The 12,116-nt window shown below is 43.5% G+C and overlaps 1 protein-coding gene and 1 pseudogene across 1 annotated transcript; both read left to right on the forward strand.

The window, feature by feature from the left end:
• Positions 1-1,036: 1,036 nt before the first annotated feature.
• On the forward strand, positions 1,037-4,044 carry LOC147423557 (transcription factor MYC2-like). Its single transcript, XM_086501379.1, has one exon. The coding sequence runs from the start codon at positions 1,473-1,475 to the stop codon at positions 3,861-3,863; it is 2,391 nt and encodes a 796-aa protein (XP_086357505.1). The 5' UTR covers positions 1,037-1,472; the 3' UTR covers positions 3,864-4,044.
• A 4,588-nt stretch (positions 4,045-8,632) lies between these two features.
• Positions 8,633-11,368, forward strand: LOC147423558 (transcription factor MYC2-like; annotated as a pseudogene).
• Positions 11,369-12,116: the final 748 nt, after the last annotated feature.

Here is a 12,116-nt window from a genome sequence, read left to right on the forward strand (position 1 = left end):
GATAAGGATCTCAAGCCATGAAAGGCTACGATCCAAGCGTCATAAAGTTAGGGACGGAGTTGTGATCAGAGCTCAACAATCATATGCTAAGTCATGGTTTAAAGTAAATGCACTACATAAAAAAGGGCCACACAGTGTGATATTCTTCTACTTTGAGAGGACATCCTCATTAAAATTTCTTTCAATTTCATGTCTTTTGAATGGTATCTCAATTATTTAATGCTTTGCCAGAGCTCAACATTCATATGCTAAGTCATGGTTTGAAGTAAATGAATTGCATAAAAAAGGGCCATGCAGTGTGAGATGCTTCTGCTTGTGGTGGCGGTTGTCGTCTTTTGCTTTGAGAGGACATCCTCATTAAAGTTTCTTTCAGTTTCATGTCTTTTAAATGGTATCTCAATTATTTTATGCTTCGGCAATGCCTATCTCTCTACAATACACTCCAATACAAGTAAACATGTTGTTTCCCACTCACAAGACTTGATAACACATCAATACTAAATAGCATCAACAAACTTCTATGGCAAGGCTAACCAAGCAAGATTGTTCCACTTGCGAGGGAAGATTGTGATGCAAGAATGAATGACATGCTTCATTTAACTGCAGCAACGCGTAGGTCACATGCTAGTTGTAAGAAATAAGAAAGAAACAAGCTAGCCATCGTTTGATTGCCATGTGGAACTAATCAAGAAGCTTTGCCCGATGGTCCACAATTGGTCCCAAGAATTCCATTGAAATTCTTGTTACATGCTTCCATGCCAAAAATCTATTTCACAGTAGGCTAACATGAAATTGTTGTGACCAACACACAATTGCACGCAAGCCTAGTTGCTTTTTGCCGACCTATTTTTGGGTATGAGCTAACTTAATTAGATTGAGTTCTAAACTCGAATGCTCTCTCACTCACACACAGACAACCACCCCCCCCTCCCCCCCTTTTCCCCCCGCCCTCTTTTCGCGGGGGCCCGCGGGTACCAGGATCTGGCAGGATGCGCTCCTGAGAAAACTAGGGAGTCGTCTCAGGTTGCAAAATGAGTGTCATCAGACGAGCGACAGAGTTGGTCTGTCTGTACTCTGTATGTTCTGTGCGCATTGGAGCCTTGAATGGAGGTCATGTGTTTGTAGGCACACACACAGACACCCACCCATCCACCCACACCCATACCCACAGAATCCTTACATGGAGATTGACATAGAAGCATACACACAGTTTTCTCAACAAGGAACCGGTATATAGACTCACGACTCGTCATACCAATCAAGTTTCCCTTCATGAAAGACCACCTTGCACAACTGTAACACAGAGGGTTTGGGTTACTTCTTTCGTGCGTGACGCCTGTACAGACGCCCGTCTTTGCCCCCATAAAGGATCCAATTGGAGCGCTTGTGGCAGGGGCATGTATGTTGTTGCGACATCTGGACACAACAGACCTATCAATTTTGCATCCTTGTAAGTATCTCTTGTGGCATCCATGATGAATTCTCACGCAGACAACGAGCTCCTAGCTGGATCTCAATGGTGGGACGACCATGCGCTCCTCGGGGCCTTCGTGAGCTCTAGCTCTGCCCCTCACGGGGATGCCTTGTGGGCCATGGACGCCCAGACACCTGCAAATGAGACTGCCATGGCTACCCAAGAAGATAATCTTCAACAAAAATTACAGTCCATTGTGGAGAATAGCTCTACAATAACATGGACTTATGCCATCTTTTGGCAGCTCACAAATACCATTGATGATAAGCAAGTTCTTGGTTGGGGGGATGGGTATCACAATCCGAAGGAAAGCGAGCAGAATAGCCCCACTAAAGCAGTCGAAGTCAGTGAGGCTGATCAACAGCTCCGTCGAAGAATCTTAAGAGAATTGCAAGCTATCATAACACAGAATGGTGAGGATCCGGCCACATCTGCTGGCTTGGATGCTTTGGATGCTGATGTGACAGACACGGAATGGTTTTTTCTTGTGTCGATGATGTATTCATTTCGGATTGGAATTGAAGCTGACTCTCCTGGTCGTGCGTTTGCCAGTGCACGTTATTTCTGGCTTAAGGGCTCGGCTGAGCTTCAGAGGCAAGGTTGCAGGCGGGCAGAGCTTGCGCAAAGATTTGGCATTCGCACGATGCTTTTTGTCCCAACTTCTAGAGGAGTTGTCGAACTAGGATCGACAGAGACAATTCAAAGTGACCCTACGTTTACGAGTTTGGTGGGTCAGGTTTTTGAAGAGGAGCCTCACGAGAGTGTGTATTTCAGTTCAATGATGGCGAAAGCAGAGTCACCCTTTTTTCAGCAGAGTCCATTGCCCAATTTTGTGGATGATAACCCATATGCAGGCATGATGCTTGCAGATCGCGAAAGTGAGAACATGTTGCAAATGATGTGGCAACCCGATTACTATCATCAAGCTGGGGCAATGGGGCTTAATGAGACAAATATGATGTCGGTGCAGACACCTTTGTTGGCAGCTTCACATGCATCACAGGATATATTTCTTGGGGCAGACTTGATTGGGAACGATAGAGCAAGCTCAAGATTTCAATACCAGATGCCGAAGATTGATGAAGGCCTTGAAGGCAATATTCACAAGCAGGTAGCAGGAGAAAGTGTTGCATCTGTACACAGCAGCACTGTAAAGGAAGGGGAGATTAGCAAACAAGCACCTAATATGAGAGAGGTTGGCCCGAATGCTGCACAGAGTTTGAGTCAAGGTGGCGTTGGGTATAACCCACTTATGGATGATGACATTATGAAAACCTCTGAAGCTTCCAACTTCATACATGCAGGGAAAGTTGTAGATATTGATAGGCACTTGCAAATGCCTAGTTTTCATAGTGGAGGTTTTCATAAGGGGAAGATGCCACTCAAAACATATAACAATGTGGCAAAGGCGGCAGCAGATGATGTGGGTGTATCTCATGCTTCTAATTACACCCATACATCCAGGCCTTGGGATGGGGATATGCTGTCTTTTCCTTCAAAACTCATTGAAACCTTATCTGACAAGCATGATATCAAAGTCACAGAATGTATGGAAGTGGAAAGGCCATCCCAAAGCCGTAATGATCCCAAGAGTGCCAGCTCAAACAAGGCATTTACAGAGGACAAGGGGATATCTTCTATCCAGGAAGAGAGTGTAACAATGCATGTTCCTGGCGCTGTCCGGTCAAGTGTGGAATCTGAGCATTCGGACGCGGAGGCCTCCTTCAAGGATGCAGATTGCAGCCGGGTGGTTGCAGAGAAGAAGCCTCGGAAGCGAGGTAGGAAGCCTGCAAATGGGAGAGAGGAGCCTTTGAATCATGTAGAGGCGGAGCGCCAAAGGCGGGAAAAGATGAACCAGCGCTTCTATGCATTGAGAGCTGTTGTTCCAAATGTGTCGAAGATGGACAAAGCCTCAGTACTTGCAGATGCAACTGCGTGTATAGAGCAGCTCAGGGCGAAGGTGCAAGAGCTTGAAATAGGAAACAAAAATCTACTTGCGCGGCTGGGTGGAGAAAATGGCAATGCTCTGTATGATGATGATGCATCTGACAACAAAGATGTTGCACATACCACTCTTGTGGCTGCATCTCCCTCAAAGAGCTCTACATCTGTTGTGTGCCCACATGGCAGGATCACCATTAATGTGCGGTTTTTAGTGGGTCAAGAAGCGATTATTCGTGTTGAAAGCTCAAGAGAGAATTACCCAATTGCAAAGATGATGGTGGCTTTGCAGGATCTACAGCTTGAGGTGCATCACTCGACTGTAGCGGTGGTGCAAGGTATGCATTGCCAAACAATTGTGGTCATCAAGAAAAGGTCAGATCACATGACAGAAGAGCAGCTTATGGCGGTTTTGTCTCGGAGAGCCATGAATTGCAGTTGCTGTTGAGAAGCTGATGGGCTCTGGACTTGAAATGGCCACAGATTACCTCAATTTGAAGGTTATATATATTGGAACTAACATGATACAACTTGTGTACTCTCCTTTTACTCTTTAATTTACATGTAATGGGGCCTCTACATCTTGTTAGGCCCTTCTTTTGTTCTATAATGTAGCACTTACCAGCAAAGGTGACTCTTGGAAGTTTTTCTTTCCTTTCATGTGGGCTTTCTTCTTGATGGCATACAACTAGGCTTTGCAAGTTGAACTGTTGGTTATCACTACAGTTGATGTTAGCTTCCTTATTCTACATTGCAGATAACTGAGTGGTATAATTTGTTTATATTAGTAAGTGGGTTATTGCAGAATTTTTAGGTGGAGTTCATGGTTTGGTATTTAAATGCATTCGCTGCGGCAGGGATACTTTAGTAATGGGCTTTACCCAAAGAGTGTAGCTCAGTTGGTTGAGCCTTTGTGATGTAACCCCAATGTTGAGGGTTTGAGGCTCATGGGGTGGGCTCGATGGGAATAGGTAACAAACATAAAGTTTTTCATTGACATTTGGTTCAAGCACACTGCCACCAAAATTGTGCAGCCCTAGTGGTATTGACCATACATGCCCGTGTAGTCAGCTTCATATGTTGCATTTTGGGTGTGGTGTTGAATTTTGTAGTAGGATAGCTCCTAAAACTTTCCACATGCATCACAATGGATCTCAGAAGGCTTTTTGAGATAAAGTGGTTCGAGAGAGAAGCTTTTGTTTATTAGTTGCATCAGCTTCTTGCTCTCTTTGTGTCTATTTGTATTTAGCCTTCATCTTGGTTAAATCATGTAATGGCTTAACGTCTGATCTCTCCTATAGATATTCTCTCCTTGATCGAATGGTAATTCATGTCAATGTGTTTAGTTCAATCTAAAATATTAGATTCCTTGCAATTGCCAATGTGTGAAGCAGATAGGTGGCAAACGGCTATCCAACACCCAAATCACATGCAACATGCGGTCAAGTACATGGGTAGTATTTTGACAAGTGTCCTCCTTACCCCTTAAAGAGAGAGCTTGAAAATATCTAGATATTTGTTAGATGGAAGTAGAAGCTCATTGGAACCCTCTTGAGCCTAACCAATAGCATTCAAGCACACCATGTGGTTAAGCTTAGTGAGAGTATAACATGTGTCCCATGTGCTCTTTTAGAATTCCCCTAACTTTGAGATTTTTATGCGTAGGAAGTTTCTCAAGCAACTTCCTCATTAAGTGTGTAGGTTCTCTTTTTGACTCAAGCATCTTACCCCCCATGTATAGGAAGCTTCTCAAGCAACTTCCTCATTAAATGTGACAAGTACCTTAATCATCAAGCATGACAAGCACTTTAGGTGAAGTTCCCACCTCAAGCATAGTCCTAGCTTTCTTAAGTTTAGGTCAGGTTCCCACCTCAAGCACAACCCTAGCTTGCTTAAGTTCAGGTCGGGTTCCCACCTCAAGCTCAGCTCTAGTTTGCTTAAGGTCAAAGATCTTTTAACACTAACCATTGGAGGTCTTTAATGAAGCTAACCCTAAGGTCTTTTAAGCTTCATTAGTTAACCGTGCTCTTTGACAGACCATCTCTCATTTGGGTGCCTTTACCATTGGCCCCATGTTGAGATAGATACGTAAGAACATGTCTACATTCTAACCATTGTTCTTGTTTATTATCCCATATTAAATGATCAGTTTAATATGAGAACATCATTTGGGTTGGTTAGATATTACATATTGAATGACATTACCTCTCTCTTGAAATCATAGTCGTCCTCGACTATGAGGTAAAAAAGATAAAGTCATAGTCACTAGTCAATTTGTCTTAGCGGGTAGAGGATCCCTTTTTACCCTACGACATCATTCCAAGATGGATGACTAATCCATTTGGTGCTTGGGAGACATAACTGCTGCAAGCATGTCTGCTCTTTAGTCCATTTCATCCTCCCAAGTAGAGTGACAAATTCTACATGGTGTTTGAGAGACGTCGTCATCCCAAACATGATTCTTAGTATGCATACTACTTAAATTTGTGCACAATAAAGAGAGAATTAGTCTTATAAGACAAAAACATTGATCATTTAAAATAAACATGTACATTTGGTTACTCTAATGTAGCATTGTAAGTGTTGACAAGGTTCATACTATCCTTAAGCTGGATTCCTTGCATCCATCTAGCATCTTCAAAAGGATAATTTTTGAACTTAATAAGATACCGCAGATAATCCTACCATGTCGAAGTACCTTGTCTTCATGCCAAGGATAGCTTCGGGTTGTAGTAACTCTTCTTGATCTTCGATTTCGGGAGGGTCATTGGTTCATTTGGAGGCTCTCCTTGTAGGGCTTGAGTAGGCTCACATAAAAAGAATTGTGTATGAGCCAATGGTTAGGTAACTTGAGTTGATAAGCCACCTCATTGATTGGCTTCAAAATTTGAAAAGAACCATAGTATCTTTTTGCTAGTTTAGCATAATACTTTGATAGCCCGTAGGATTTTTGTCCGTCGTTTGCCTCAATCGAGCCTTAGGAAACTTAAGTAAGACCCAATCATTTTCTTTGAAAGTCAAGGCCCTTCTGTGCTTGTCAACAACAGCTTTTTGCCTTAGTTGGGAGATGGATATAGCCTCCTTAATCTTTTGAAAAGATGTTTGCAGGTCACAGCTATACTCATCAGCAGCGAAGATCTTCCCATGTACTTTAAGTAGCAAGGGACTTTTAGGTCGTCTCTCTATGATTTCAAAAGGCGCTTTTCCCGTAGAAGTGTGGATAGTATTATTATACGCATACTCTACAAGGGGTAAGTACTTTTTCCATTGTGAGCGTTGATCTACTTTTGTAACATAGGTCTTTAGTAGATCAAGTATCGTAAGATTGGCTATCTCACTTTGGCCATCCGTTTGTGGGTGATAGGTTGAAGAGAAAATCAATTTTGTACCTAGATTTTTGAAGAGACCTTTCCAGAAATTACTCGTCATTCTAGGATCTCTATCTGACACGATGGATGTTGGCAATCCATGGTGCTTGAAAATCTGTGATATGAAGAGAGTTGCCATTTTGTGTGCCTTAATAGTTTTCTTGACAGGGATAAAGTGTGCTTGCTTGCTAAACCTGTCGACTATTGTCCATATTCCCGTATTCCCATGGATAGATTCTGGTAATCCAAAGATAAAATCCATGGATATACTCTCCCATGGTGAATTAAGAATTAATCTAGGTTGCTTCCCTCTATCATACTTGGTCTTTTGGCATACTACACATTTTGAAACATACTCTTGTATGTCCACTTTCAATAAAAGTACGTCTCTACTCCTCGAAGAGTATGTTGAATGCTTCTATGCCCCGCTTAGGGAGAAGCATGGGATTCAAACATGACTTTCTCACAAAGGGAGTGGGTAACACATAGCCTATTGCCATGGAGAAGATAACCATCCTGCAAGGTGAATGGTTCCTCTTTCTTCCCCAAAGCAAGAGCTGACATTATGTCTTTAAAGTCAGGGTCAGTGGCATACTCATCTATCATAGAAGATAGATCATTGTGAGTTGCTATTGACACGGCATTAACTTTTGGTCGTCGTGAAAGTGCATCAGCCACTTGATTGTGCTTACCAACAATGTGAGCAATGTGGAAATTAAATTGTGAAAGAAAATTTTCTCACCTCATTTGTTTGTCGAAAAGCTTTGTTTGCGTTATGAAGTATTTGAGACTTTGATGGTCTGTTCGTAAGATGAATGGAGTCCCCAATAGGTAGTGCTTCCATGTGTCTAGGGCATGTAGAACAGCTAATAGTACTTTCTCATAAATGCCTAAGACCCGTTCATCCGTGTTGAGCCTTTGGCTCTCATATGCTACGGCATGCTCTTCTTGAAGCAAAACTGCTCCAAGGCAATCACCACAAGCATCACATTGGACTTCAAATGTCTTTGAGAGATCCGGAAGCATAAGGAATGGTTGGGAGATAAGCTTCTCTTTGAGCTTGTCAAAAGCACTTTGCTCCTTAGCAGTCCATGAATACTTAACGTTTTTCTTTGTTAAGTCATGTAATGGCCCTGCTATTTGAGAGAATTTTTCTATGAAACGTCTATAGTATGCACACATACCAATAAAGCTTCTTAGCTTATGTAGATTCCTTGGATTAGGCCATGCTTTTATTACCTCCAACTTTGATGGATCCATACAGATAGCATCTCGAGAGATAATATGACTATTTCACAGTAGGCTAACATGAAATTGTTGTGACCAACACAATTGCACGCAAGCCTAGTTGCTTTTTGCCGACCTATTTTCGGGTATGAGCTAACTTAATTAGATTGAGTTCTAAACTCGAATGCTCTTTCACTCACACACAGACAACCACCCCCCCTCCCCCCCTTTTCCCCCCGCCCTCTTTTCGCGGGGGCCCGCGGGTACCAGGATCTGGCAGGATGCGCTCCTGAGAAAACTAGGGAGTCGTCTCAGGTTGCAAAATGAGTGTCATCAGACGAGCGACAGAGTTGGTCTGTCTGTACTCTGTATGTTCTGTGCGTATTGGAGCCTTCAATGGAGGTCATGTGTTTGTAGGCACACACACAGACACCCACCCACACCCATACCCACAGAATCCTTACATGGAGATTGACATAGAAGCATACACACAGTTTTCTCAACAAGGAACCGGTATATAGACTCACGACTCGTCATACCAATCAAGTTTCCCTTCATGAAAGACCACCTTGCACAACTGTAACACAGAGGGTTTGGGTTACTTCTTTCGTGCGTGACGCCTGTACAGACACCCGTCTTTGCCCCCATAAAGGATCCAATTGGAGCGCTTGCGGCAGGGGCATGTATGTTGTTGCGACATCTGGACACAACAGACCTATCAATTTTGCATCCTTGTAAGTATCTCTTGTGGCATCCATGATGAATTCTCACGCAGACAACGAGCTCCTAGCTGGATCTCAATGGTGGGACGACCATGCGCTCCTCGGGGCCTTCGTGAGCTCTAGCTCTGCCCCTCACGGGGATGCCTTGTGGGCCATGGACGCCCAGACACCTGCAAATGAGACTGCCATGGCTACCCAAGAAGATAATCTTCAACAAAAATTACAGTCCATTGTGGAGAATAGCTCTACAATAACATGGACTTATGCCATCTTTTGGCAGCTCACAAATACCAGTGATGATAAGCAAGTTCTTGGTTGGGGGGATGGGTATCACAATCCGAAGGAAAGCGAGCAGAATAGCCCCACTAAAGCAGTCGAAGTCAGTGAGGCTGATCAACAGCTCCGTCGAAGAATCTTAAGAGAATTGCAAGCTATCATAACACAGAATGGGGAGGATCCAGCCACATCTGCTGGCTTGGATGCTTTGGATGCTGATGTGACAGACACGGAATGGTTTTTTCTTGTGTCGATGATGTATTCATTTCGGATTGGAATTGAAGCTGACTCTCCTGGTCGTGCGTTTGCCAGTGCACGTTATTTCTGGCTTAAGGGCTCGGCTGAGCTTCAGAGGCAAGGTTGCAGGCGGGCAGAGCTTGCGCAAAGATTTGGCATTCGCACGATGCTTTTTGTCCCAACTTCTAGAGGAGTTGTCGAACTAGGATCGACAGAGACAATTCAAAGTGACCCTACGTTTACGAGTTTGGTGGGTCAGGTTTTTGAAGAGGAGCCTCACGAGAGTGTGTATTTCAGTTCAATGATGGCGAAAGCAGAGTCACCCTTTTTTCAGCAGAGTCCATTGCCCAATTTTGTGGATGATAACCCATATGCAGGCATGATGCCTGCAGATCGCGAAAGTGAGAACATGTTGCAAATGATGTGGCAACCCGATTACTATCATCAAGCTGGGGCAATGGGGCTTAATGAGACAAATATGATGTCGGTGCAGACACCTTTGTTGGCAGCTTCACATGCATCACAGGATATATTTCTTGGGGCAGACTTGATTGGGAACGATAGAGCAAGCTCAAGATTTCAATACCAGATGCCGAAGATTGATGAAGGCCTTGAAGGCAATATTCACAAGCAGGTAGCAGGAGAAAGTGTTGCATCTGTACACAGCAGCACTGTAAAGGAAGGGGAGATTAGCAAACAAGCACCTAATATGAGAGAGGTTGGCCCGAATGCTGCACAGAGTTTGAGTCAAGGTGGCGTTGGGCATACCCACTTATGGATGATGACATTATGAAAACCTCTGAAGCTTCCAACTTCATACATGCAGGGAAAGTTGTAGATATTGATAGGCACTTGCAAATGCCTAGTTTTCATAGTGGAGGTTTTCACAAGGGGAAGATGCCACTCTAAACATATAACAATGTGGCAAAGGCGGCAGCAGATGATGTGGGTGTATCTCATGCTTCTAATTACACCCATACATCCAGGCCTTGGGATGGGGATATGCTGTCTTTTCCTTCAAAACTCATTGAAACCTTATCTGACAAGCATGATATCAAAGTCACAGAATGTATGGAAGTGGAAAGGCCATCCCAAAGCCGTAATGATCCCAAGAGTGCCAGCTCAAACAAGGCATTTACAGAGGACAAGGGGATATCTTCTATCCAGGAAGAGAGTGTAACAATGCATGTTCCTGGCGCTGTCCGGTCAAGTGTGGAATCTGAGCATTCGGACGCGGAGGCCTCCTTCAAGGATGCAGATTGCAGCCGGGTGGTTGCAGAGAAGAAGCCTCGGAAGCGAGGTAGGAAGCCTGCAAATGGGAGAGAGGAGCCTTTGAATCATGTAGAGGCGGAGCGCCAAAGGCGGGAAAAGATGAACCAGCGCTTCTATGCATTGAGAGCTGTTGTTCCAAATGTGTCGAAGATGGACAAAGCCTCAGTACTTGCAGATGCGACTGCGTGTATAGAGCAGCTCAGGGCGAAGGTGCAAGAGCTTGAAATAGGAAACAAAAATCTACTTGCGCGGCTGGGTGGAGAAAATGGCAATGCTCTGTATGATGATGATGCATCTGACAACAAAGATGTTGCACATACCACTCTTGTGGCTGCATCTCCCTCAAAGAGCTCTACATCTGTTGTGTGCCCACATGGCAGGATCACCATTAATGTGCGGTTTTTAGTGGGTCAAGAAGCGATTATTCGTGTTGAAAGCTCAAGAGAGAATTACCCAATTGCAAAGATGATGGTGGCTTTGCAGGATCTACAGCTTGAGGTGCATCACTCGACTGTAGCGGTGGTGCAAGGTATGCATTGCCAAACAATTGTGGTCATCAAGAAAAGGTCAGATCACATGACAGAAGAGCAGCTTATGGCGGTTTTGTCTCGGAGAGCCATGAATTGCAGTTGCTGTTGAGAAGCTGATGGGCTCTGGACTTGAAATGGCCACAGATTACCTCAATTTGAAGGTTATATATATTGGAACTAACATGATACAACTTGTGTACTCTCCTTTTACTCTTTAATTTACATGTAATGGGGCCTCTACATCTTGTTAGGCCCTTCTTTTGTTCTATAATGTAGCACTGACCAGCAAAGGTGACTCTTGGAAGTTTTTCTTTCCTTTCATGTGGGCTTTCTTCTTGATGGCATAGAACTAGGCTTTGCAAGTTGAACTGTTGGTTATCACTACAGTTGATGTTAGCTTCTTCCTTATTCTACATTGCAGATAACTGAGTGGTATAATTTGTTTATATTAGTAAGTGGGTTATTGCAGAATTTTTAGGTGGAGTTCATGGTTTGGTATTTAAATGCATTCGCTGTGGCAGGGATACTTTAGTAATGGGCTTTACCCAAAGAGTGTAGCTCAGTTGGTTGAGCCTTTGTGATGTAACCCCAATGTTGAGGGTTTGAGGCTCATGGGGTGGGCTCGATGGGAATAGGTAACAAACATAAAGTTTTTCATTGACATTTGGTTCAAGCACACTGCCACCAAAATTGTGCAGCCCTAGTGGTATTGACCATACATGCCCGTGTAGTCAGCTTCATATGTTGCATTTTGGGTGTGGTGTTGAATTTTGTAGTAGGATAGCTCCTAAAACTTTCCACATGCATCACAATGGATCTCAGAAGGCTTTTTGAGATAAAGTGGTTCGAGAGAGAAGCTTTTGTTTATTAGTTGCATCAGCTTCTTGCTCTCTTTGTGTCTATTTGTATTTAGCCTTCATCTTGGTTAAATCATGTAATGGCTTAACGTCATGATCTCTCCTATAGATATTCTCTCCTTGATCGAATGGTAATTCATGTCAATGTGTTTAGTTCAATCTAAAATATTAGATTCCTTGCAATTGCCAATGTGTGAAGCAGATAGGTGGCA

The sequence above is a fragment of the Adiantum capillus-veneris genome, chromosome 26 (assembly GCF_014529385.1).
Source record: "Adiantum capillus-veneris isolate H3 chromosome 26, ASM1452938v2, whole genome shotgun sequence".
Lineage (NCBI taxonomy): Eukaryota > Viridiplantae > Streptophyta > Polypodiopsida > Polypodiales > Pteridaceae > Adiantum > Adiantum capillus-veneris.